Source organism: Lepidochelys kempii, chromosome 26, assembly GCF_965140265.1.
Source record: "Lepidochelys kempii isolate rLepKem1 chromosome 26, rLepKem1.hap2, whole genome shotgun sequence".
Classification (NCBI taxonomy): domain Eukaryota; kingdom Metazoa; phylum Chordata; order Testudines; family Cheloniidae; genus Lepidochelys; species Lepidochelys kempii.
In genome coordinates, this window is record NC_133281.1 from 3,128,343 (window position 1) to 3,154,150 (window position 25,808).

Below are 25,808 nucleotides of genomic sequence, written 5' to 3' on the forward strand. Positions count from 1 at the left end.
TTATACTTTTGGCCTTCACAACATCCCCTGGCAATGAGTTCCACAGGGTGACTCTGCATTGTACTTCCTTTTGTTACCTGGTGCCTATTAATTTCATTGGTGACCCTTGGTTTGTGTGTTATTTGAAGGGTTAAATAGCGCTTCCTTATTCACGTTCTCCATACCACTCATGATTTTATAGACCTCTATCATATCTCCCCTTAGTGTCTCTTTTCCAAGCTGAACAGTCCCAGTCTTCTTAATCTCTCCTATATGGAAGCTTAATCATTTTTGTTGCCTTTCTCTGTACCTTTTCCAATTCTAATGTATCTTTTTTGAGATGGGACGACCAGAACTGCACGCAGATTCCAGGTGTGGAGGTGCCATAGATTTATATAGTGGCATTATGATATTTCCTGCCTTATTATCTCTCTCTTTCCTAATGGCTCCCAACATTCTGTTCGCTTTTTTGACTGCCACTGCATATCCATCATTTTGTATGTATAGTTGGGATTATGTTTTCCAAGGTGCATCACTTTGCATTTATCAACACTGAATTCCACCTGCCATTTTGTTGCCCAGTCACCCAGTTTTGTGAGATCCCTTTGTAACTCTTCACAGTCAGCTTTGGATTTAACTAATTTGAGTAATTTGTATCATCTGCAAACTTCTAGAGATACCACTATTTAGGCCTCTCCATTCTGAAAACCGACCATTTATTCCTGCCTTGTGTTTCCAGTCTTTCAACCAGTTACTGATCCATGAGAGGACCTTCCCTCTTATCCCATGACTCCTGACTTTGCTTAAGAGCCTTTGATGAGGGACTTTGTGATAGGCTTTCTGAAAGTCCAAGTACACTATATCCACTGGATCACCCTTATCCACTTGTCTGTTGAGCTCATCAAAGAATTCTAATTTTGTTGACCCCATCAAAGAATTCTAATAGATCGGTGAGGCATGAGTTCCCTTTATAAAAGCCATGTTGACTCTTCCCCAACAAATTGTGTTCATCCATGTGTCTGATAATTCTGTTCTTTATTATAGTTTCAACCAATTTGCCTGGAACTGAAGTTAGGGTTATTGGCCTGTAATTGCCAGGATCACCTCTGGAGCCATTTTTAAAAGTGGTGTCACACTAGCTATCCTCCAGTCATCTGGTACAAAAGCTGATTTAACTGATAGGTTACATACCACAGTTAGCAGTTCTACAATTTCATATTTTCAGAACTCTTGAGTGAATGCCATCTGGCCCTGATGACTGATTATTGTTTAATTTACCAATTTGTTCCAAAATCTCCTCTATAGACACCTCAATCTGGGACAGTTCCTCAGATTTGTCACCTAAAAGAAATGGCTCAGGTGAGGGAATCTTCCTCACATCCTCTGCAGTGAAGACTGATGCAAAGAATTCATTTACTCATTTATTCATTCATTTACCTCTGTAAGATGAGGTAGTCATACATCCCTACATCATGGGGTGTTGCGAGGGTAAATTCATTAAGGGACGTGAGCTGTTCATATACTATAGGGATGGAGACCTACATGGGTAGAATGTACAGCCACTGGACCTTGGGCAGCTTTGGTGAAAATGAGGTTTCTGTGGAGAGCTACATTTTTCTTTCTCTCCAACTGGTGCAGTTTCAATTAGCTCAGCCAAATAGAATCTCCCAGTAGAAATGTGATTATTTTTCTAATGTGTCTCTGGAGTCTCCATTAACAGTTACTCCAAGTGTAATGACTACCCAGCCACAAGCTCCATCACCACAACTTTTCAGTAATTTGCAAACTGGATACAATTAACTCAGGCTTGAATAGAGACTGGGAGTGGATGGGTCATTACACAAAGTAAAACTATTTCCCCTTGTTTATTTCCCCCACCCCCCACTGTTCCTCAGACGTTCTTGTCAACTGCTGGAAATGGCCCACCTTGATTATCACTACAAAAAGTCGTCGTCCCCCCCGCCCCCGCTCTCCTTCTGGTAATAGCTCACCTTAAGTGATCACTCTCGTTACAGTGCGTATGGTAACACCCATTGTTTCATGTTCTCTATGTATATAAATCTCCCCACTGTATTTTCCACTGAATGCATCTGATGAAGTGAGCTGTAGCTCATGAAAGCTTATGCTCAAATAAATTTGTTAGTCTCTAAGGTGCCACAAGTACTCCTGTTCTTTTGTGAATACAGACTAACACAGCTGCTACTCTGAAACTTTTCAGTACTGTTACTTCCTGCCCCAGCTGGAACTGGAAAGCACAGAAAATCATGGAAATAGGAGAAACAATAAAATAAATAAATAAATGAATGAATAAAATAACATTGTCAAACCTCAGACAAACAAGTAAACCTCCTATTCAAACCACCTCAGCCATTCCTACCGCCACCTCAGGGCATCGAGCTTTGAAAGAGTTACCATAAGCTGTGCTGTGATGATCCTGAGAGATGGTTACATATGGACAAGAAGGAAGGGCAGATCATTGGTTCTGGCTCAGTTATGAATGGAGGGTGATTCTGGAATTGACAGAACTGTCACTGAGTTGTTCAGTGCACATGGCACTTCTAAGGATCATGCCAAACAAAACAGTGGCTGATGGAGTCAGGGTCCAGTCAGAACGCCTAGCGACACACTATGCTAATTTGATGAGTACTGCTTTGTGTCAGCACTCTAAATGGAACTAAACATCCGCATCCCTGGAGACTAGCAGCCCAGCCATACCACTCTGGTGTCACACTGCCTGCTATGTTACTAGTAATCAGTTAATCATTGCACATGTTTCTAATTAATGGATTTAGTATGTAATCACCAGGGGATGAAGATGAAACAGCCAAGAGTAGCATGAAAAAGCATTGTGGGTTGTCTCTGTTATAAATGAAATCCAGAGTGGCTGAACAATATGGGATGTGAAGGACAGACGTATTCACTGGATCTGATACTAAAATGCGTTGAGCTCTTGAGCTGTCTCCAGACTAATATGGACTCATCACAGTAATGTCTGAATTGCTCACCATCACTCTGAATGATCTTCACAGCACACCCTTGTGAGGCAGGTGGTACTTAGATTGCATGCTCTTTGGTACAGGGATTGTCTTTCTGGAGAGTGGGCTGACGCCTCTAGATGACAACGTAGTACAAATGAGATGAAAGAGGGAAGTGGTACTAGCCCTAAGTTTACAGACTGGGAACTGAGGCACAGAGAGATTTAGGGACTTGCCCAGATCCCAGAGGGAGTCTGCAGCAGAACCAGGTACTGAACCCGGATCTCCTGATGTGTAGTCAGTTGCATAGCCGTAAGGGTATCCTTTCTCTCCTAAACAGACTCACTACACACTGGGGATTTTATAACACTGTTATAGGTTTTTTCCCCCTGACTCCTTCAAAGCCACCAAATTAACATTTAAGTCAACCCTTTTAATGCTCCTTGGACATGCAGTGCTTGTTGTTTTCTGTCTGTGAATTTTAAAGGGGGCATGGGGTAAATAAATAATGCAGTACGCTTATCGCTTCTGTGAAATTTGTTCCCAAAGAATAACTTACTCAGCTCTGTGATGATGGGGATCCTTTTATAACTTGGCTCTGATTCATTCTCCAGTGTTCTCACTCTGCCAACTGCCTCTGCAGAAACAATCAACAACAACATGGGGAGAGAAGAGAGAGGTAAAGGCAGAAAGACAATGGTTCAGAGACTGACACATACAGAAAGGCACTTACCTGAGCCTAAAAAATGTCATTGTCATGTAAAAATCCCAAAGCACTTCCTATAAATAGAAAGTTTCTTGCCTTGGTTTGCTTTTCCATGCTGCATTTTATTCACTCAGAGTTTCAAAGGATTAAGAAAGAAAAGCTCTCCTGGGAGCCGCTTATTGACATCATAACTAAAATATAATTACTCTCTGTGGAGCAGCGGGGCTGGTAATAGTGTTGTTAGGCACAAAGCCCCTAGTAAGCCAATTTGCACTCCAAGGGTGTTTTTTTTTTCCCTTGAAGAAGGCTATAAAGAAATGGGATAGGACATGTGCAGCAAAAGTGAAGGGGAAAGCAAAATGGCCTGCATTTTGGAACTCAAGACATAAGCCAGTGGTTTAAGAGAGACATGTGAAGGCCTCCTGGAAAACATTAGTCCTGATTCTCCCCTTACTTTGTGGGTGCCTTCAAGGAGTTATTTCTGATTTACATCAGTGGGAAAACCAGACTCATTTTATTTAAAGACAGTTTTCAGAGACTGTGTTAGATTGTCTGCTTTCCCCATCTCTTGTTTGGATAGGATTTGATTCGGTCTCTCTTACTTATGTTCTATCAATCAACATCTAAGTACTTATATTAGTGCCCATCACTGTAATATCTGAGTAGGTGACTATTAATTGGACTAATCATTGAGTAAGGCATTATTCAAAGTAAAGATGGCAGAATCCAAACTGCACTAGGGACTCTGACTAAAAGCAGGGTCTCATCTCAGTCAGAGACAGGATATTGGATAGTGGATCGTCTCTCTTACAAATCCTATAGAAAGTGGCTGAACAAACAGGGATAACAGAAGTATTATCTGAGTCTGGAAGTAAAATTCATTGAACCTTCTCTCTGTCTAGACACTAATATGGTCCTAGATGGGTCACTGGTCTAATCTATTCTGACAATTACTAAATTCAGGTGACACAAATGCCCAAAAACATTTGAAATGTGGGGCACAGAAGCAGCACAAAAAGCACCTCCTGGGCATGCACTGGCATTTCTGAACATCGGCTGGTGACATCAGCTAAATGCCTGAAAATGAATTATTGCCCTTTTTCTACCTTTCCACGTATTATAGTAGCTGATTTGAATGTATGTCAGATCATTGCCTGGATGCATTTTCCTTATGTCAATATTTTTGCTACCAAACAGTACACAGCACTGTACCTGAAATCTTACAAACTGGCAGCGTGCTATTACAAAAGATTACTTAATTGTAGATTACTACTGTACATTTGAATTTCAATAGCATATTAAGTTGTCAGACTTAATTACTGTTATATATTTAGATTATGCCACAGATTATTTAGTTCAGTACCTAGGTTTGCCAACCTGTTCACTTAGTGACATGACAGGGTGATCATTACAGCATTACTGGAAAACCTAAAAGTTTCCATGGGAAAGACTAGGAGTCCTTGGCATTCAAAATGACCCTAACAAATGGTCATTCCTGTGGGTGTAAGTAATGTTGACCTCCAGGGGGGTCTGGCTCACTAAGATCTCTTCAGTTGCATACCCCGGAGACAGGTAATGTGTGGAAGAGATGTGCTGGGCTCGGGTAGAGCTCTCTGAAATGTTTATGATGAAATCCAAAACCACAAGACACAACCACAGAAACCTCCAGACTCGGTTCATATAGCTACAATGTTCACTTAACTTCTGAGGAACCTAGGACTTCTGCCTCAAAATCATGACAAATGTCCAACTTTTGCAAGGTTGCAGATGTGAAATGGGGTGGTTTTATTTACAGCTGCAAAGTTTAGGATGATGGAGAATCAGGATCAGTAAGGTGGCTGGATGTCCAGCCAAGTAATTGAATGGTCCATCAGCAACTGATAAATATTGCACAGAAAAGTCCAGCTTTTAACCATCTTTTTTAAAACTAGGTTTGCTGCTTCATAACATACATAAACAGGTATTTTAAATTGGTCCCTTCTGTACTTGCTAGTTCCTCAGATTATTATGATGTTAAAGAATGATCTTCATAATCTATGCTCTCTCCTCCTATTTCCCAAACCAATAGTTACTGTCAGCCAATGCTTTTCTACTCTTGGTCTCCAAGATCAATCTGGGTCATACCAGCAGCAGGTCTTCATCAGTCATTCATTCTCTGGTATGAACTCCACACCCCCTAAAAAAGGAATCCTGCATTCATGGATGTGCTGCAATCCCACTTATTTCAGATGGACTAATTTGGACTATTTATTGGACATCTTCTACATGTCTCCTCCCTGACCCCAATTCTGTGAACAGTTAGGCTCTGTCTACATTGGGTTTTTTTTTTTTAAATTTTGTCTTGCAACTGTAAAGCTATGCCAGTGAAACCCCCGGTGTGGATGTGCTGCACTGGTATAGAACGGAGCTTGTACACGCTAGTGCAATTTATCCCAGTGAGTTCCCATAGTGGGTTGCAACAGTAGAAGCCCTAATTTGCTTCTACCGGGGAACAGGTGTACATTCATATTTTCAAAGCTTAAGATGAAAATAGAACTATAGGTGTCTCTCCTGTGCTGTGGGCACCTACTCCACATATTAAAAATCGCTGAATAAGAAAATGGCTGCCTATAAATACATCCGCTCCTTCCTCCAAAGCCTTATAAAAGGGAAAAAAAGGAGACTATCTGCATTCTCAAACTTAAACATGTGTCTGAGTGTTTGCAAGATCAGGGATCTTTTGAGACAGAGCCCCTCCATGAATGGTTTTGCCAGCCTCATACCAGCTGAGTTTGGCAAAATGTTTGGACATCCTCTATCTCTGTGGGCTCTTTTCTCCCCCACCCCTTTCTAGTTCTTTTACTTGGCTTACATCAAGTAAACAAGCTCATCTCTTTCCCCCTTTGCCCCCACCAAAATGGAAACAGAGAATAGAAAACCCTCTTCCTTATTTATATTTGGATCATCAGCTGACCTCATCAGGTTCCTTAGTTGCTAGCATTATTCAACTGTTTCACCTGGAAGTATTCCCCTCAGTTAATGCCACCTGAGTAGTGGCCCTGTTTCAGCACCACACACAGTGACCCTGCTGTAATAATGCTAGTAGAGAAAGGAAAGATCAACACTAATTTGCACTTGAGGCCAGATTTTCAAAGGTATTTAGGTATCTAAATATGCAAATAGGCACCTACTGGGAAATTCAAAAGTGGCTAAGCAAGTTAGCCATGTAGGGTAGGATCCATGAAGGGACTTAGGCATTGCAATGCTGAATGTCATAACACCTAACTTTTAAGTGCCTAGAAAATCACAGGAACAACACTGTGATCCATAAAGCCAAGTTAGGCATCTAGAGTCCCTACTAACAATGCACAGGGAAAGAGAGGTGCCTCAGAATGTGATCCACAAAAGCCAGCATGCGAGGCAGGGAGCCCCCCAAGCTAACTGATGGGAGCGGGTGTGTACCAAGCCCCGCTCCTCCCACAGACCAGCCTATAGTATAGTGGTTAGGGACCCACCTGGAAGGTGGGAGAGGACCCATTCCCCTACTCCAATCACTTGTTATTTATCCACAATGGAACAGCTTCAGCAGGAGACATTGAAGGAGCCCCACATCAGAATATCCCATAGCTCAGTGATTAGACCCAGCTCCTGTGTGGTGGGACATGCTGTATTCAAATCCTTTCTCTCTGCTGACAGACGGGGGAATTAAACCTGGGTCTCACACATGAGTTAAAAGTTATAAAGTGGGTGCCATTACCTCCTCCTCCAGCTGGCTTTTGAATGGGACCCAATCCTGTAGATCTGCTCAGAGGCAGCCTACCAGATTGTGCCCTGCACATGACTTAGGCAGCTGAATGCCTATCTTCTCCCAGGTCTGGAGTCACTCCGAGGCTTAGGTGGGAGATAAGTGGCACGGCCCAGAGAATAGAGCAGCAGTGAGTGCATTCCAGGGTCTAAAGCTTAGGCACTTAGGGAATTTTTACAGAGGAAAGCTAGGCACCCTGAGTGAATTTAGGTGCCTACAAAGTTAGGTGGCAGCCAAGCAGGAGATTTGGTGCCACACCTGGGGATTTAGATACCTAACTTGTAGGTACCTTAGCTACTCATGCATTGCACCCCTACTTCCGCTGAAATCAATGGGAGTTGGACACCTAACCTGCTTAGCAGGTGTTTAAAGTGCTAGTAGGCACCTTTCTGGGCCTTAGACCCCTTGAAAATTTGGGCCCTTAGACCCTTCTGACAGCCTAAAGGCAGCTTTCGAGTACAGGACTGTCTGATCTAGCAAGGCTGGGAATTTTTGTTTTTATATGTGAGGTTATTAAAAAGAAATAGTCATTCAAAAAAAATAACATATTTTTATGGTATCTCCTGCCTTTAACCACTGATGCTTTTACTGACCACGATTTTGGTTTCTAGAAGTGGTGTTTAGAGGTGGACTAATACAAAATAATTACGAGGAAAAAGTGAAGCTAGTGGTTATAGCAGTGGGAGCTGGGACACCTGGGTACTACTCCAACCTCTCCCCACCTTAGTTCATAACCTGCTGGCTAACCATATAACCTCTCTGTGACTTGATTTAGCCATTCGCAAATGGGGTGTAATAATAATTTACTTCTTCCTAGGGGTGAATGTCTATAAGACGGTTTTGAGATCTTCATATGAAAAGCCCCATAGGAGTGTAAAATGTGGCCTCAATCTTTTGTTGGATCAGCAGAGACTTCCTATAGGTGGACCCAGCTGCAGGATCTGGGCCTATAATTACAAATAATTACAGCTGCAAAGCAGAAAGTGGGTTGGCTATTTTAACAACACATCTAATGAACCTAGAAAGAGGAAAGAGCTAATTTATACTCAGAAGGTGAATCACTAAACAGATTTAATGGCTGGCTCAGGGAAAAGGGGTTTTATTTATTGATGATAATTTCCTTTAAGTGAATACTACTTTTCTGTCCCCAGAAAACAGTGTAAATCTGAGAAATGGCCTTAACTGAGTAGCCAAGGATTTATGAAATTGGGATTGTAGTTACTTTAGGGTTCCAGAACTCACTAAAAAGTGAGTTAGGAGAGAGGCACTTTATAAATACCTGAGTGAAAAACCTAGGCTAAATAGAAAGGGATCATGTTGGGGAACTCAGTCTTTTGTCAGAAGATGTCAAAGCTGCTCGAGTCAGTGGTGACAGAATCTCTTTCCATTTATTGAAATAATTCTTTTAACAAGAACTGATCACAGTTGTGAGTAATAAAAACAAGAATAATTTGCATTTCCACATTGCCTCTCAGCCAAAGATCTCAACGCATGTTGCAAACTTTAATTAATTTGGCTTCACAACAATCCTATAACTATTATTACACAGGTGTACAATTGGGGTGCAGAACGACTAGGTAGTTGCCCAAGGACACACAGCAAGTCAGTGGTAAGGATGAGAATAGACTTGATGCCAGGATTCTTACTCTAACCACTAGATACCACTCCTTCCCAAACCCATAAATAGAACCCAGGAGCTCTGACTCTCAGTTCCCTGCTCTAACCACTAGCCCACACTCTAGCCATGAGTCAGGAAGAGAACCCAGGAGCCCCGATTTTTAATCGTCCCATCTCTAACCAGTACACTAGACTCCCACCCTGAAACATAATCTGGGGGTCCTGGCTCTCACTCCTATGCTCTAACTACTAGCCTTTTTTTTCCTTCTCCAGAGAAGTAATCTGATTCCTTATATGCTTGTCAGTGTCCCTGCTTCTCCTATTCTGGGGCCGAGCATTGGCCAAGCTTTTCCATTATCCATGATAGAAGATTTTTTCCCCATCCCCCTTGGTCATTTTAATGAATGAGGAAATCAGAGGCATCTTATTCCACATGCTCTGCTTCCATGGAACAAATTGTCTTGTCATCTGTCCATCTCCCAACAGAATTGTTGGAAAGCTACATGGTGTGAAGAAGGATAGTCTTGTAGTTAAACCCCAGGACTGAGGATCTGAGATCTATTCCTGCCTATGATGTGTGACCATTGGTATGGGCTCAGATCAACAAAGGTATTTGGCCCACAATGCCTGAATACCCTTGAGGACCTGGGCCATGTTGCCTAACTTCTTTGTGCCTCAGTTTAAAGAACTGTAAAACATTGATAATACCTTGGGGAAAAGCCTGGGAGCTTGTTGGGGTTAATTAAAGTTTGTAAAGGGCTCTGAAATCTTCTGATGGATAAAGCTATAGAAGTATTTCCACGAGAAGTGGATAAAAATGTACTTGAGGAAACTACCCAGATGGGGTGGGAAGGGTTGTTTTTCTATTTTTCTCTATTATTGTTATTGCAGCTAAGGGGTTTGGATTCTGCTTATCACAAGTTCTGGTGATAAAGGCAAAAATGCTGAAGAGAAGACAGCCAGTGATTGATAGAAAGAAATGTCTTTTTATTCCTGTAGATAGATCTATCTATCTATCTATCTATCTATCTATCTATCTATCTATCTCCATATGTATGTACAGTAGCTATATCTGTTTACTATGGATAGAGAGATTTAGACAAATATATATATATACACACACACACGGTATCTATATCTATCTATGTGGTCAATATATAGATCTATAACTATAAATCTAACTTTATATGTGTACAGATTGCTTCTTAACTAATTAATCTGTTTCAGCTACATGTACTTCTTACTCAAACATCCCTTATTAGTCACTCTTTCTTCTTTTCTAATCCTATATTCATATTGTTTTGTCAATTTATTATTAAAAACGTGTCTCTGCCTTACTCTAATCTTCCTTTGGCACAGCCATTGTTTTAAAAGCCTTGTGAATGATAATAAAGTATGGGGAAAACACTTAGGAGAGCCATATATTTCTCAGCCTGTTTTCAGTTAATTAATACTTCTCCTTTCCCAAGAGGAGGACAAATCTTGGCTCCTTTGCCAAATGAAGGGAGGAAGAGAGATGCAATAAATATTCTGCTGGACTGGAGTTGTTTGCTTCCATGGCAGTTCTGTGCTATAAATGCTGTTTAGATTAAAACAGCAGCCCTCCACCCCACCTCAAGCCCCCATGGGGAAACATACAAATCTCTTACCTGTGTTGAAGGTTAGGGAATGTGCAATTCATCTGCCATCTACCACTGCCCATTAGCTCCATTCACATGGGCTTTTGCAAACAAAACTGGAGCTACTAAAGCTTCAGAAGTAAGCATGGATGCACCCCCACCCCTTCCCCATCCTCAGAAGGTGGAAACCCAAAGTATTGCTCTGAATTTGGAAGAGTCATTGATGTATTTATCTTTCGGAGGGATACCCAGTGACCAGAGCAGTGGTAGATGAGGGGGCAATGCCCAGCAGTCTAAAGGGGTGGTGGAGAGAAAGAAAGGACACAGATGATTCCTCATCAAATTTTTCAATTTGACTCAGTCATGTTTTGCTATAGCACACTGGGTAGCTCTCTGAGCACTTGGAGAATAAGTCCCAGAGACCTACTGGTTTTCCTTTCCATTAAACACCTGTTTGTCAAGCAGAAAAAAGTTTCCTTCCCCACTCCCTGACTCACCTCATTACTTAAGCTTTCTCTGTTTTTAATTTTTTTTACAATTATTTTATGCCAGGAGTTTCCTAGCAACCAAAGGATGGACTGTGGGGCCCCTATGGTTGTTCCTGGCAGTGGTAGTGGGTGTATTTTGCAATACATGCTGCCCATTGGTGAGAGTAGCTGGCTTCCTATTCTCCCTGACCCTTGCCAAGGAGTTGCTCTTACTTGGTGCCCCTCACCTCAAAGCTGCAAGACAGTGGGAACTGCCATCTTGTGTCCCCTAATTCCTACCAAATCTGACACCAGTACTAAGCCAGAGAGAGGGCAGTGGCTGCATTTTTTACTTCTTCGTGTTGGACAAAGCAGGACAGGGCTTGTGGCAAGAGTCCCAACCTACAATCCATCACTGATGGGGCCTTGAAAAACCTCAAAATTGCCGACCAAAGTGCATGTTACCATTGTGGATGGTGTTAGTGCAAAGTCGTGACCACTCTCAATGAAAGATTAGTTTCAATTTGTCCTCTGCTAAGGTTTATGCAGAAGTAAACTGAAATATTCCTCTTCTAATGCTGCTGCTTGAGAAAGGCTACAGAGATTATTCTATTTTCCCCTGCCTCATCACATCAAAATGCTCATCTACATAACTGAGAAGTTCTTACCTCCAGCAGTTGAGCTGCACTTAAACTGCATAGACCGGATGTTAAGAGTGGCTAAGATATTTTCTGTGTCCACCAGAGTTGGATTGGTGGAAGCCCTCACGTGAGAAGACAGGATGGTACACATGGTGCAGTACCTTATGTTAACTGCCCTCAGGTCTGCACAGGAGAGGGCGCTGCCCTGGTAAAAAAGGACAGACAGTTGGAGTATGAGACTCAGAGAAGGGTGAACATTAAAGGGTCATAGGTTTGGTTCAGATAAGCAAACAAATTTCAGAAACTTCTCCAATGTTCCTCTCACCAGCAAAGGTCCAGAAACAGAAGTAGAAACTGCAAAAACTTTGAACTTCTCTTGTCAAATTTTGGATACTTTCCCACTTATTGTGGGGATCAGGTTCTCTGTGCTTCTGTAGGAAACCAGAGAGTGAAGAAGCACCCATAAAAGAAAACAAACTTTGGAGAAGTGAAAATTTGTCAAGAAAGTTTTGGGTTCAGGTTCAAGTTTGGATCTGAACGGATTTGTCCATCTCTGATGAGAATACAGAATTGCAGAAGGAAAATCCAGTGGAAGACAAAAGAAGCAAACTCCTATCATAAGGGAAAAGTGTCAAATCTGGAGTGTTGTACATGGTTACTAAAAACATATTGAACTTTAAAACTGTCTAAAAATGGTGTGTGTGTGTGTGTGTGTGTGTCTGTGTCTGTGTGTGTGAGAGACTGAAGAGAGAAATACTTACCGGGAATAATAGCAGCTTTGGGAAATTCTGGATAAATTTCCACTCTCTTTTCATATATTCCAGAGACCCAAGAAAGACAATGTCTTTCAGCTCCTGGTAAGTGAAGTTACTGGCTCTTAAAGGCATCACAAAGTTCCGCAGCCCAATCAATGTTGAATTAGCATCTCCAAAGACACAAACGACGATATGATCATGCAGAGGTGAAGTAGTTTGTCTCTGGTGCTTCTAAATTAAAACAGAACAGACCCCAAGCTGCTAGTTTTTTACATTTTTCCTCAACGTCCCGGAAGACTTGGGCCATTTCCTTACTGGATAACACTCCTGCCATAGAATCAGACTTTGTATACAATGAAACAATTCCTCATAAGTTCTTTGACTCCAAACTCACTCCCCTAAAGTTTCGGTAGCAGGAATACAACATAGCAGAGAAGATAGCTTACAATGGTGAGGAGAACTACATGTTCAAATCCCAACAGTATCTGCTGAGCCCTACAGTCTTCTAAAACAGTAAAATAAATATCAGGCAGTGTTGTGTTTGAGTCTTTCAGGTGAGCCTTTAAAAAGTAAGGTACTGTTAGCTCTGCATGGACATTACTGATACAAGGCACTTTTTCACTAAGGGTTAGAAGTTCCCCTTGAAGTTGTGGTCAAAATCTCTTCCCCCTACACACACATTGTTGTGAAGTGTGCTCGCCTCAGTACATATGAGCAGTAAATTCCATGAAGCTTGCAACTTCCCTTCAGAAAACACAAGCTGATTGCTGCAAACAGAAGAATTTTACCCAGACACCAGATTAGAACCCCTTCCTCTGCTGTGCTCAGGCAGAGTCAGGGATTTTAAAGGGACGCTCCCCACCCTTTCTGCACTGGCTGCTCCTACTGTGCTAAGGTTTTTAGTGTGTTCCATATCATGGCTAATCAGAACTTCACTGCAATGGTGGGATTAGAACTCCAATCATCTTGCTCCAGAAGCACAGAGCAGTATCGCTTGGAGCAAGCTATTAGCAGTATAGGTCCTACAACACACAGTGGAGCAGTTCTTAGTCCTTCCAGTAGAGAGCAGTGGTGCACATAGACAATTTAAAACCCTCTTCGTTCCTCTCCCTCACAGTCTCTTCACCTCATCTTTACGGCCCCTCTCATCTGTGTCCCCCTCATACGCCTTCCCTTCAATTTCCTCACTCCCTTTCTTTTCTGTTTATTTATCCAATCTCCTCCCAACCAAACCTGCCCCCCCCAAAATAAATATATACATAAATTAAATTGTAGCACTAACATGACACCTGCTGCCTGCACACTGTTCTCTCTGCTTGTGTTTTATATCATGTTCCCCATGCTGTGTCCGCTACCCTGTGTTTGTCCATGAGCCCCCCTTCTTGCTTGGTCCTTAGGCATTACTGCAGTAAATATGATTAATAATAACAACTTTGGCCAATTTGTTATTTACATAGGATCGTATTTATCCAGTTATGTATTTGTTATTAATTTCAGGGTTGGGGCCCCATTGTGCAAGGCAAAGTACAAATGCACAGGAAGACATGGTTAGTCCTTGTCTCAAGGAGCGTGCCATCTCATTTAAACCACAGAGATCAGGGGAGAGGCAGAGCAATCATGTTAGGGAATTTGTTTCCTTATTTTTTGACCAGATGTATATTTGGGTTTTGCATTTCTGGTCCTGTGATGTCATGTTTCCTTGTGACACACTATGCCATTGTTTGTGTCATCCTCTCTGCATGATGAGGTTCCAAATAATGAGATGTAACTGAGGAAGCCTTACTTGATTGGTACATGGTATGTGTCCACATTAACCAGTTGAGAGCTGTCAATGTACATGGTGTGTATCCACCTTAGGCAATGAGGTGTCAAATTAGTAAGTCCTCGTAACATTCTTTCCCCAGCCACTTTTCTTTCCAGAGAAACAAAAGCATTATGGCAGAGGAAACTTTCCTGATGAGAGATTACAATCATAACTAAATTAAATGACAGGTTTCAGAGTAACAGCCGTGTTAGTCTGTATTCGCAAAAAGAAAAGGAGTACTTGTGGCACCTTAGAGACTAACCAATTTATTAGAGCATAAGCTTTCGTGAGCTACAGCTCACTTCCTCAGATGCATATTGTGGAAACTGCAGCAGGCTTTATATATACACAGAGAATATGAAACAATACCTCCTCCCACCCCACTGTCCTGCTGGTAATAGCTTATCTAAAGTGATCATCAGGTGGGCCATTTCCTGATGATCACTTTAGATAAGCTATTACCAGCAGGACAGTGGGGTGGGAGGAGGTATTGTTTCATATTCTCTGTGTATATATAAAGCCTGCTGCAGTTTCCACAATATGCAACTGAGGAAGTGAGCTGTAGCTCACGAAAGCTTATGCTCTAATAAATTGGTTAGTCTCTAAGGTGCCACAAGTACTCCTTTTCTTTTTAAATTAAATGATTGTCTCTAACTAATCGGTTTAGTTTATATTGAATAATGAAACCTTCAGCTGTATTTAATGCAACATGCCTTAAGTCCAATGATTAGTTTGTTGAATGGAGCTAAACAATTAAAAATGCAATCTATTATATAGTGTATTTTATAGGAACAATTGGAAAAACGATGACCGCGGGAATCTACAGAAGGAAATATGCAGTTGCTAGATCAACAGGAGAAAGTTTGATATAATAAGCGAGCAACAGGGACGGACATGTTATTTTGGAGAAACAAGTCTACAAGCTTGAGGTGTAATTCCCAGCTTGAAGAATCATACCGGTGCTAGCTCTGATAGTGCTTGTGCACTAAAAATAGCCTAGCATGAGTAATGGGAGCGGCTCACCACCCCAGTACATATCCATCTGAGATGCTAGGTACCTAGCTGGGTTGCCTAGCACCTCAGGCTGCTTGCACTGCAGTGGCTACACTCTATTTTTAGCACACAGGCTTGATCAGACCTAGCGCTGATGCGATTTCTCAAGCTAACAATCCCCAGCCCCAAGTGTAGACGTACGCTAAGGATTTGAAAATGTGACTTAGGTGCTTTTGAAAATGCTACCGTTGGGTTATCTGAGCTGAGCCTCCAGGCCTTTCAGATATTTATCCCTTTCTACTTTGGATGTTGATGGCTTTTAGGATCCTTTTACATGCTCAGAAGGAGGATGCTGCATTTCAAGCAGCATGAATTCCAACCTGCTGCAAGTCTCCCAGCTGGCGGAACAGCTTGAACATTCCGTATTTCTGATGAAATCTTTGATCACCTCACTGCAAGATTTGGTTGCCTCCTCTCAGAATCCTGGCAGCTCAGAGCACCACCTGCCATTTCTAAATGGAATTTTATTCTTTTAAAAGATTAACACTTATAGTAAATAAATGAGCTAAAAGGAAAAAAAAAAAAAAAGAGTTTAAAGATTCCCAGACTGGTAAAATCAGAACACAGAAAGTCTTGAAATTTGCAATTAAGTCATTAAAAAAATTTTTTTTGAAAATCTGTTTCCTCTTTGCCTACCTGCCAGGACCCTCTAGTGAACCAGCTGCTCCCCCACCCCCAAGTCTTGCTGCATAGGAAAGGCCTTGCTGGGGAGGTATTATGTATTATATTAGAGATATATTAAAAAGAGCCCCCTCTCTGTGCACCCCATATAGCCCTAGTAAGGTTGGGGTTCAATTCCCAGCCCAGACACCTTGTATGACCTTGGGCAAGTCACTTAGCCTCTCTCAGCTTCAGATCCCCATCTGTAAAGTGGGGATAACACTCCTGTGCCAGTCGTCCGCCTGTAGAGTATACGTTCTTTGGGAGAGGGACTGTCTCCTGATATGTGCATTTACAGTGCCTAACACGATGGGGTCTTTGTCTTGATTGGAGCCTCTAGGTGCTATTGTCATACTAATAATAATAACCAGCAGGAACAGATGGAACCACCCTCAAGGATGCTACTGCTTCTAGACACTCCCATTCCCACCTGTCCCTGAGGCTCAACCCCTCTCTGAGCTTCCCTCAGGGTCTCGTAGCATAGATCAGTGTCACAGTGTATCCCTAAGAGAAGAAGAAAGAACACAAGTAAAGTGAGTGAGTGAACCGCGCAGGTGTGAGTGTGTCCTCGGCACTGAGTACACAGTGGGTGCCAACCTCTGCAGACAGCACAGCCCTTAGATACTTAGAAAGGCATTCCCCAGAAGCAGTCATAGGAGTTCCATACAGCCTAGCTGATTACACCACACCTACCAGGACAGCCTGTTCCAGTGGGACAGCCTTGCACCAGTGGAACATTCCTGTGGAATCCAGCAGAGCATTGCTATCCTCTTCTGCCACGACAGCCGCAATCCTAAAGAGATAGAGCAACTGATCAGCTACATCGCAGCCATGGTGACAGTTTAGCCACATTGAAATGATCTTTGTACCGGTTCGCAAGAACCCATCTTTGTCTGACTCGTGGCTAGTCTGTCTCACTGCAGCAAGGCAGATCGGTTGTAAGGAGCTGTACATTACATACAAGAGATCTGTCTTGTCCTGGCTGGTACATAGTTGCAGTGATGGTGCAGCAATTTAAAGAAAACACTAGAGGGGATTATTTAGATGAATTCTCTTGTTAATGTGCAAAAAGAAAAGGAGGACTTGTGGCACCTTAGAGGCGAACAAATTTATTAGAGCATAAGCTTTTGTGAGCTACAGCTCACTTCATCGGATGCATGCATGTATCTCACAAAAGCTTATGCTGAAATAAATTTGTTCGTCTCTAAGGTGCCACAAGTCCTCCTTTTCTTTCTGTGAATACAGACTAACACGGCTGCTACTCTGAAACCTGTCATCTTGTTAATGTGCCGTGTAGAGCCAAGCAAATGCAGGGAGAACACATTCATCAAATATTTCTTTGAATTATTATATGGATGGTTCTAGTGGCTGTTTCATGCTTGCTTCCCCTGAATACTCTAACCACCGAGTTCATCAGCAGGGATGTTCATGGAAAGAGCGATTTTTATGCAACCCCTGTCTAGCCCCAAAACCCAATGAAATCAGCAGGAACCTTTCCATTGACTCGATGAGTTTAGGATCAGGACGATGTTGCAGAGTATTGACAGAAAGTAAATTTCAAATATGTAGTTGTGCTTCAAAGTGTTATATTCATCTAATCAGGGAGCAGAACGAACACCATGTGCCTTACATATCCAATCAGGTTAAATTCTGAATGCCAAATTGTTGTGATGTTACTGTTCCTGACCTCAAGAATTGTTCGGAGAATACTTTTGAATGGCAGATAACTATGAGAAAATCACTATCTGATCTCAGCCAACTCCTGAACAGAAAAAAGAGGTGAAATGTGTTGAATAAATAATTTACTCAGAACGATTTTCTCCCGTTCTGAAGTTGGGGTAAAATCAACCTTGAACAATTGTCAAGAACATTTACCAAGTCAGGTACAAAATCGACTTGATCACCCTATGACTGTAATGACCACAATAATGGGGGGAATTAAAAAACCCACCCAGGGGATTAGATCTTCTGCTGTCGTAAACTGGCATAACTCCACCAGCCAAGGTACTAGCCCTTCATATTTTACGTGTCTTAGGGCTTGTCTAATCTTAAAATGCAGCAGTGTTGCTGTAGTGCTTCAGTGAAGACGCTACCAATGCCGATGGAAGGGCTTCTCCTACTGGCGTAGATACTCCGCCTCCCCAAGAAGCGGTAGCTGTGTCGACAGGAGAATTCCCACCTCCCCATTGATATAGCGCAGTCTACACAAGGAATTAGGTTGGTATCACTACATCATTCATGGTGAGCAATGCAGTTATACCGACATACCTTGCTGGTGTAGACCACACCTCAGTAATCTCTCACCTGGCACAAACAGAATGAGCAAGGCCAGGTTCACTGAATGGGAGGGTGTTGCAGGGGCAGGAGGGAGGTGTGAAGGGAAAGGGTGACATTCCTTTCTGAGGGCCTTTCTGAGGCTGTTTCTTTCCACAGGAGACCTCATCAAAGACCAGGCTGGAAGTTCCAGCTGGCTGCTGCTAGCTCACCAACCATAGTCTAAGGAAGTAATAACGAAGCCCCAGGGTGTCCTCGTTAGAATGGGTTGCCTTGTTCTTTTTAAATTAACATGTTTCCAGGTTTTATAAACATTCACCCATCACGAGACCAACACAAAATATAAAAGCCACAGAGGGTCCATTAATGGCACTGAGCAAAACTGTAATGATTGCAGCTTGGCAAGCAGCCCGCAAACCTTCTCTGTGACATGTTCAAGACATTAGAACATGTGCTGGGTTTAATTTTAATCATAAGTCAGAAAGCTGGCTCCATTGCAGAACTGCAGTGCCTTCCTAACCCTGTTCCCTCTTAGCTAGCACAGTCCAGCAGGGACCAGCACCAGATGTTTCAGAGGAAAGTGCAAGAACCCTCACTGTGGCAGATATGGGATAATCTGCCCTCAATGATGGTCTCACTTTAGAGACTGGCTTAAACACTGAACCATAAGGTCTTATATCTCTTCCAAATTTAATTAGTATTAACTATTAAAACTCTAGATATTATTGCTACCATGTAAATGTCTAGTCCCTCTTTGAGTCTTGCTAAATTCTTGGCCTTAATGACATCCTGTGGCAGTGAGTTCCACTGTCTAATTACTGGTTGCATGAAAAAAATTCCTTTTATCAGTTTTGAATTTTTCACTTTCCAATTTTATTTGTTCTCCCTTTGTTCTAGTGTTATGAGACAGTGAGAAAGTCTAAACTTGTTCTCTAAATAGAACTGTCTACAGTAATTGATATATCTGGGGGAATAAATAAACCTGCGTCCCATTAAACCTCTCCAGTGTATCCATACAGTCCGATGCCAAATAGAGACAGTTTTGTCCATTAGCCCTACGGCTCCTCCCCAGTATACAAGGCCTCTTCCCTGCTGCCCAGATAATGAATGTCCCAGCCAGTGATTAAATGGTATTTTGGCAAGCTGGAGACAGTCTTCTCACAAGTCCTTTTCACTCTACTCAGCGCTACCAATCAATCAGTGCACACGTTTTCTATCATAATAAAACCATCATCTATATACACAAGCCACCATGGGTGACATCTCCCTTCATTCCAATATTATAGGAAACATATATGCCTTGGAGGAAACACCTGTTGGAACTCCGAGATGGGAAAAAAAAAAAAAAAAGACTGCAAGAAACCCACTTAATCATAAAGGCATCCACCCGATGTCCTTGCCAAAGCAAAGGGGATTGTGATTTAGCTCACCATTCTTTAACTAAGGTTCCCTTCTGCCATATGTTCTGCAAATGACATGATCCTTGCAGAAATCTGCTTTCCTTGGGAGAGGAATAAATCAGCCTACACTAAGATCTTAGGAATTTGAAAGTGGGGAAAAAAGTCTTACTGGTATATAGATGCTTGGGGCCAGATTATCAAAAGAGTTCAGGGCCAGCTTTTCAAGAGCTTGTCACTTGCTGTTGGGACCAAATTTCTCAAAAGGGCTGAGCATGTTGGGCGCTGGGCTTTTTTGAAAATGTGGCTTTTGGTGTCAGAATAAGAGCGGCTGCATGGTGAGTACTTTGGAAAAACTGGGCCTTATTTAGATGTCTGAATGGGAGCTGAGCTCTTTGAAAATCTGGCCACAATTGTGAGGGCTAAATGTTTGAAAATCTGGAGATAGGTGCATATCCCACTTGTGGATTGGTGCGTAGGGATGTGGGGCGTGTGGGTGTGTTTCCAGGTCCCACTCTGTGCCTGATCCACCCAAGATATGAATCTTTTATAGCCTCACCTGATAATGCTTGGCTGTTTAACCAAGCCATAGAAAGACTTGTGCTTTCAGCTCTAGAGGTCCCCAGTTTAATCCCCTGTGTGTCAGCCAGGATGGCAGCCATCACAGGTGCTCTAGAGTTGAAATGATAGGTAGACAGATAACCACAGTTTGATGGTGAAGTTTGTTCTTTTCCTATATCAACTCATAGTCAGAACTGTAACAGAAACCCATCAGTCACGTCTTAGTGAACACTGGATCAGTACCTCAGCTCCGAGGTATGCTAGAAGACAGATAGATAGATCCATTATGTTTCAAACGTCACCTGAGAATTTTGAACTAGCATAAGTGATTAACAGTTGTTTATAGCATTCCAAGACAGGAATGGAAGCCCTTTTATCGTATCTTCAGCTGCCAATAACTTCTGCTGATAAGCTATCTTTAAATCCTTCACAATGTCTTTGCAAAGCTCTGAAATCTTTTTTGAATCCCCAGCCTGCAGCATTCTGACCTTGGATGTTTCAGTCTCACATAGGAGAATGTGCTTGAAGTGAGTCTTGGTGTCAGACTTTTTGGTGTTTGCTGAGTTCTTTGCTTACTGGTATTCCCTTGGCTTCAGCTGAAAGCTAAAAACCTTTGCAAATCCTTTGGACACAATACTGCCTTCTGTCTCCCAGTGTTGTAATGAGGAGAGGAAAAGGACATAAGACTGAGTGCAAAGCATCCTACCGTTAGCGGTGGATGGAAGAATTTCTTGATTATGCCTGAACAACCAACACACACAGTAAATACCTGAGCTGCCATTGCAGAAGATTTCAGAAAGAAGAAATCTCTGGGTACCTAAATGAAGCAGGCAGGTTGATTCAACAGCTGGAGCTTGGAAAGTCCGCATCCCACCAGCCTGAACATCATTCCATTGTCTTCTGCATCTTGAGGCTTGTGAATGATTTAAGGCATGGAATGTAGGCTATTCAGTTCACATCCCATTTGGGAATCCTCTTTATTGTTTTTTTAATCACTCCCAGATATTGCACTGCACATATGTTAGTCTTATACTTCAAGGAGGAGTAGGGCTTCACACACAAAGCAAAAATTGCCTGTGCCCAGGCAGGTTGCTAAACAGTCTCCCGTTAATGGCCATGGCTGCATTGTGAGAATACTGCTTATTCATCATCACAGATTAATGTACATTACTTCAATCATAATGGATCAAAGTGGTTTGCCTACTTCACATGGAACTGTGAGGCGTAATTAATTGATGCATGCAGAGGAGCTGTGCATAATTGCAAAGTATCATTATTTATAGTATTCCAACAAACTGTTAACAAACACATCCGGCAACACATAAACCCAGCATTTTAGAAAAAAGGATTGTAATTATATCCATTGAACCAAACAGTTCCTTAACAATGTACATGCAACCCCCAGTGAAGTGAGTGGAGTTACATGGGTATCACTAAAGTTGCAACAAACAATTTTATTTATAGCACAGTAACACCTAAAGGCCACAGCTGAGTTCAGGGCCTTATTATACTAGATGCTTTGCCCGCACAGTGTAAGGGACAGTCCCTACCCCCAAAAAGCTTTCAGTATGAACTGACAAGACAGAGAAAGGATGGAAAGTGGTTTGCCTGCAGTCACACACGAGGTGGATAGAAGGGCTGAGATTCGAACCCAGATTTTCTGACTTCCAGTCTAATGCATCATCCATTAAACCACAGCAAGGCCACACTGAGACATATCGTGCTGCAGTGGCATAGCACAGCTGTGCCAGACGCTCTGGTCAAGATGCTCTATGCCGATGGGAGAGAGCTTTCCCGTCGGCATAAAAAAACCACCTCCGCAAACTGCATAAATTATGCACACAAACACTTATGCTGGTGTAATTTATATTGCTCAGGGGTCTGGAATATTCACACCCCCATGCAACGTAAGTTTTGTCAGCATAGGCTGTAGTATAGACATAGCCTGAGACAGCAGCTGCTTTGTGTTGAGCTACAAGAATAAAGTTCTCTGCAGCCACAAGGTTAGCAACTTTTGTTTTAAATGAAAGCCAGGAGTCTCATGTAATAACATGACTGCAGGAGCCAGGGCTTTAATAAAAACACCAAATAGCACTCAGATTTGTGATAAAATCATGAGTTAGCTACTCTGTGAACAAAATATGGGTGCAAATGTACAATAGGTAACAATGCTGCACTGTTGGGGAGATGGCCTAGGTGCTCTCATGGGTCCTTTCCATCTCTAAACTCATGAAGCTGTTTGACCTTCTTTAGTAAGCCTGTCATCTGATCTGTATGTCCCCTCTCTGCCCTCCAGTCTAATTAGCTTCCTCGGAAAGGTTGCTAACACTTCAATGTACAAGGACACATTGTGCAGCACACAGATAAAAGCCAGGTGCCATAACTCCATCGCTGATGTGTTTAATAACAGCACCATTATCACAAGAAAGCCAGACGCCCCGGTTGCAGATTGAATTTGTGTATCCGCGAATTGTTTTACCAGAAAACAATAGCTCATTATGAGTGGTGTCCATTTTGAGATCTCTGCTGAAGTTCCCAAGGGTTACTGTAGGGCCATTAAAAATGCAGTCTCGCCCACACCTACGTATAACGTATTGCAACTGAGAGATGGTTTAAAATTGCAAACCACTGACTCAGAGTAGCATCAGCTTCAGGACTCTGGCAGCCCCTAACTAGTTTAGTCTGGGTTCTGACCCCCCCACACACACCCCACACATACTCAATTCACCAGCTGTGACATCACCTGCGATTGCCAGAACATCATAATGAAGGGGTATTGTCCTGACACGACACTGTGTCTAAACTACTGTTCCCTGTAGGTGTCCTGCTCATGGTTCCTTCCCACCCTCCCTGCATTCCAACTTATTTCATGTCACTATACCACGGATTTAAATTTAACCATTCTCATCGAGGTGGGAGAAAATGCCTTTCACTGACAGTACAAACTTCTGAAGGTACACTGCTGAAGAAGAGATGTGGTTTGCCTTATGGTGGAAATTGGTGAAAAGCCCACATTTGGCTGGTTTTATGCTACAAGAGAACTCTACACACAGCTGTACTGATGGAAAATGACCACAGATATTTACAGTGGAAATTTCTGGATTCAAGCCCATTGTCAATCAGAATGGGGCAGATGCTAACTTTAAAAGTAGGGCCTGATTCTGCTACTCACACTTTCAGCAGTGGCTTTTCTCGGTGACAGTCAGACTGATTAGAGAGTCAGGCACTACTCAGCTTGAGCACGGGTGGCAGAATTTGGCCCCTAATTATTTAATTAAAACCCCAAAGCACGTGATGTGTATGAAGGAACAATGTTGAACTTGGCAAACAGGGAAAAGCAAATCTGGTCATGATGAATAATCTCCAATGACAACCTTGTCATTTTTCTGAGAGCTTCTCAAGAGTTCCCTTTTTTTTTTTTTTTTTTTGGTCACTGTTTATCAGAATTTGCATGGCTAGTTAGCAGGTTAATTTAATTAGCAGCAGTGTTTCTGAACAGCCTGATGGGGGATCTGTGGAGGGCAACAGAATCTGTTCTTGAATTATGGAATTGCACACACTCACACATCTGGAAGCCATCGTGGAACAGATCACGGTCTTGTAAACACATGTTGAGTGTTGCAATATTGTACTAATCACTTCCAACCTGTCAAAGTTTGCAGGAGAAGAGTGACTGGGAACATTTGGGATCATTTGTGACTCAGTGCCATCAGCTACTTCCCCGCCACTTATCATGACGTTATTAATAGCAAAATAATCTAAAAAACAGAACTTGGGTTAGTCAAGATCTTTGATGATAGGAGTGATTTTTCACTAAGACCAATATCCAGTAAAAGCTGGGACCCAGTTACATAGCAACATACCATGTGATTTTTAGATGAACTGAATCTCTAGCATGTGAGACAGACTTCTCTGAGTCCTCTACAAGTGGCATGCAGCTCTGGAGCTGGCTTTCTGCACTGGGGTGGATTTAATCCAATGCAAAACAATCATACTCTCTCACAAAAGCTTCTGCGCAAATAAATCTGTTAGTCTTTAAGGTGCCACCAGACTCCTTGTTGTTTTTGTGGATACAGACTAACACGGCTACCCCTCTGATACTTGATACTCTCTTAGGGAGACGTACCTGGTGGAGTAATGGGTCTTTGGACTCAGTGAAACGAAGAGGAGTTTTGTTGAGCGAGGATTGAGCACGGAAGGTGAAATTCACCTCACACAAGGCCTATGCACCATTTAAGTCCCGTTTAAGCCCTATTTTGAGTTCTTCAGTGGTGCATAGGCCTTGTGGCTAGCCCTCTGCAAAGAGCGAATTCCACCCAGGCAGATTAAGGAATTCAGGACTTGGCCCTGTCAAAGAGAGTTCCACCAGTATTTCTCACATGCTCGCGCACCAGTTCAACCAATAAAATATGGCTGCCTTGTACTCCAAGCTCAAGTTCTTTGTTAATCCACTGCATACCTGTTTAACTCAAATCCCCATGCAGGATTAATTAAATAGTTTTTTTTAAATGGATCATTACAATGTGATTTATGACATTTGCGTAATTGTCAGAATTACTGTAGGTAATTAAAATACAACATGCATGCTGCCAGAGACTTCAGTCACTCTCAGCACCCTGATTAAAAATCAGGAGATGACCAAATTAGAAATAGATTGGTTTGCACAAGTTCACAGGGAAAACTAATTACGAAACTTATCCTTATGCATTCAGAACTCACACAGTCAGGCATGCACAGTCTTAAAGCGATAATACTATTGTACAATGTGAAATGGAGTGAGCAGTATATGGGTGGGAACACCTCTCATTACACAGTGCAATGCAACTTCATTTTGCAAAGTAAGCATATGCCCCAAACCCTTTGGAAAGCTTGATAATGGACATGAGAGACGGGAATGAAGAGGCGTAGGGGAGAGAGAAAGACTATGATTTCACACGAGATTTGAAAAGAGGTAGGAAAATGAAGGGAGTAGCAGAAGTTGCAGAGAAGAAGGCTCTCTCACCAACAGTGGCAAGCTGGAGAGAAAGAAACAGAGCGAAGAGAGTGGCTAACGGAGCTGAGAGAGATGAAGTCTGTGAGGTTAGCTGGAATAAGTTCATAAGCATCTTTAAAAACAAGGAAGGGAGATTTGTACTGGACTGTGAAAAGCATGAATAAACAAGGAAGTCAGCAGACAGCAGGGGTTGAAATGGCACTAAAGCTGGCTGGGAATTTTTTGGCAAACTGTTTTTGCATCAAAATATGTTGATTCATCAGAACTGAAACTGTTTGTGGGAAAGGGTTTGTTTTGATTAATTTCTTGACTAGAAAATTTTTTGGGAAAAAAAGTTTAGAAAAATTGTTGAAAAGTCCAGTTTCTGACATTTTTGAAACAAAAAAAATTCAACTTCACAGTTCGTGATGACTTTTCCTAGACAAAAGGGGCACGGAAAAGCATCCAAACTTTTCTTGTTTATCCAAACCCTCTTCGGTTGTGCTATGGCTTTAAACACCCCCTGATACTTCCATCAACAGAA

General features: G+C 42.2%; 1 protein-coding gene across 1 annotated transcript in view; it reads right to left on the reverse strand.

Moving 5' to 3' along the window:
- KCNU1 (potassium calcium-activated channel subfamily U member 1) overlaps window positions 1–25,808 on the reverse strand; it is an 81,437-nt gene that overhangs the window by 11,582 nt on the left and 44,047 nt on the right. The window contains exons 17-20 of the mRNA XM_073324746.1: window positions 16,754–16,853; window positions 12,550–12,774; window positions 11,816–11,993; window positions 3,514–3,591 (exon numbers count right to left, since the gene is read on the reverse strand). Of these exons, the coding sequence (XP_073180847.1) occupies window positions 3,514–3,591; window positions 11,816–11,993; window positions 12,550–12,774; window positions 16,754–16,853 (581 nt within the window). The remainder of the gene's footprint in view (window positions 1–3,513; window positions 3,592–11,815; window positions 11,994–12,549; window positions 12,775–16,753; window positions 16,854–25,808) is intronic.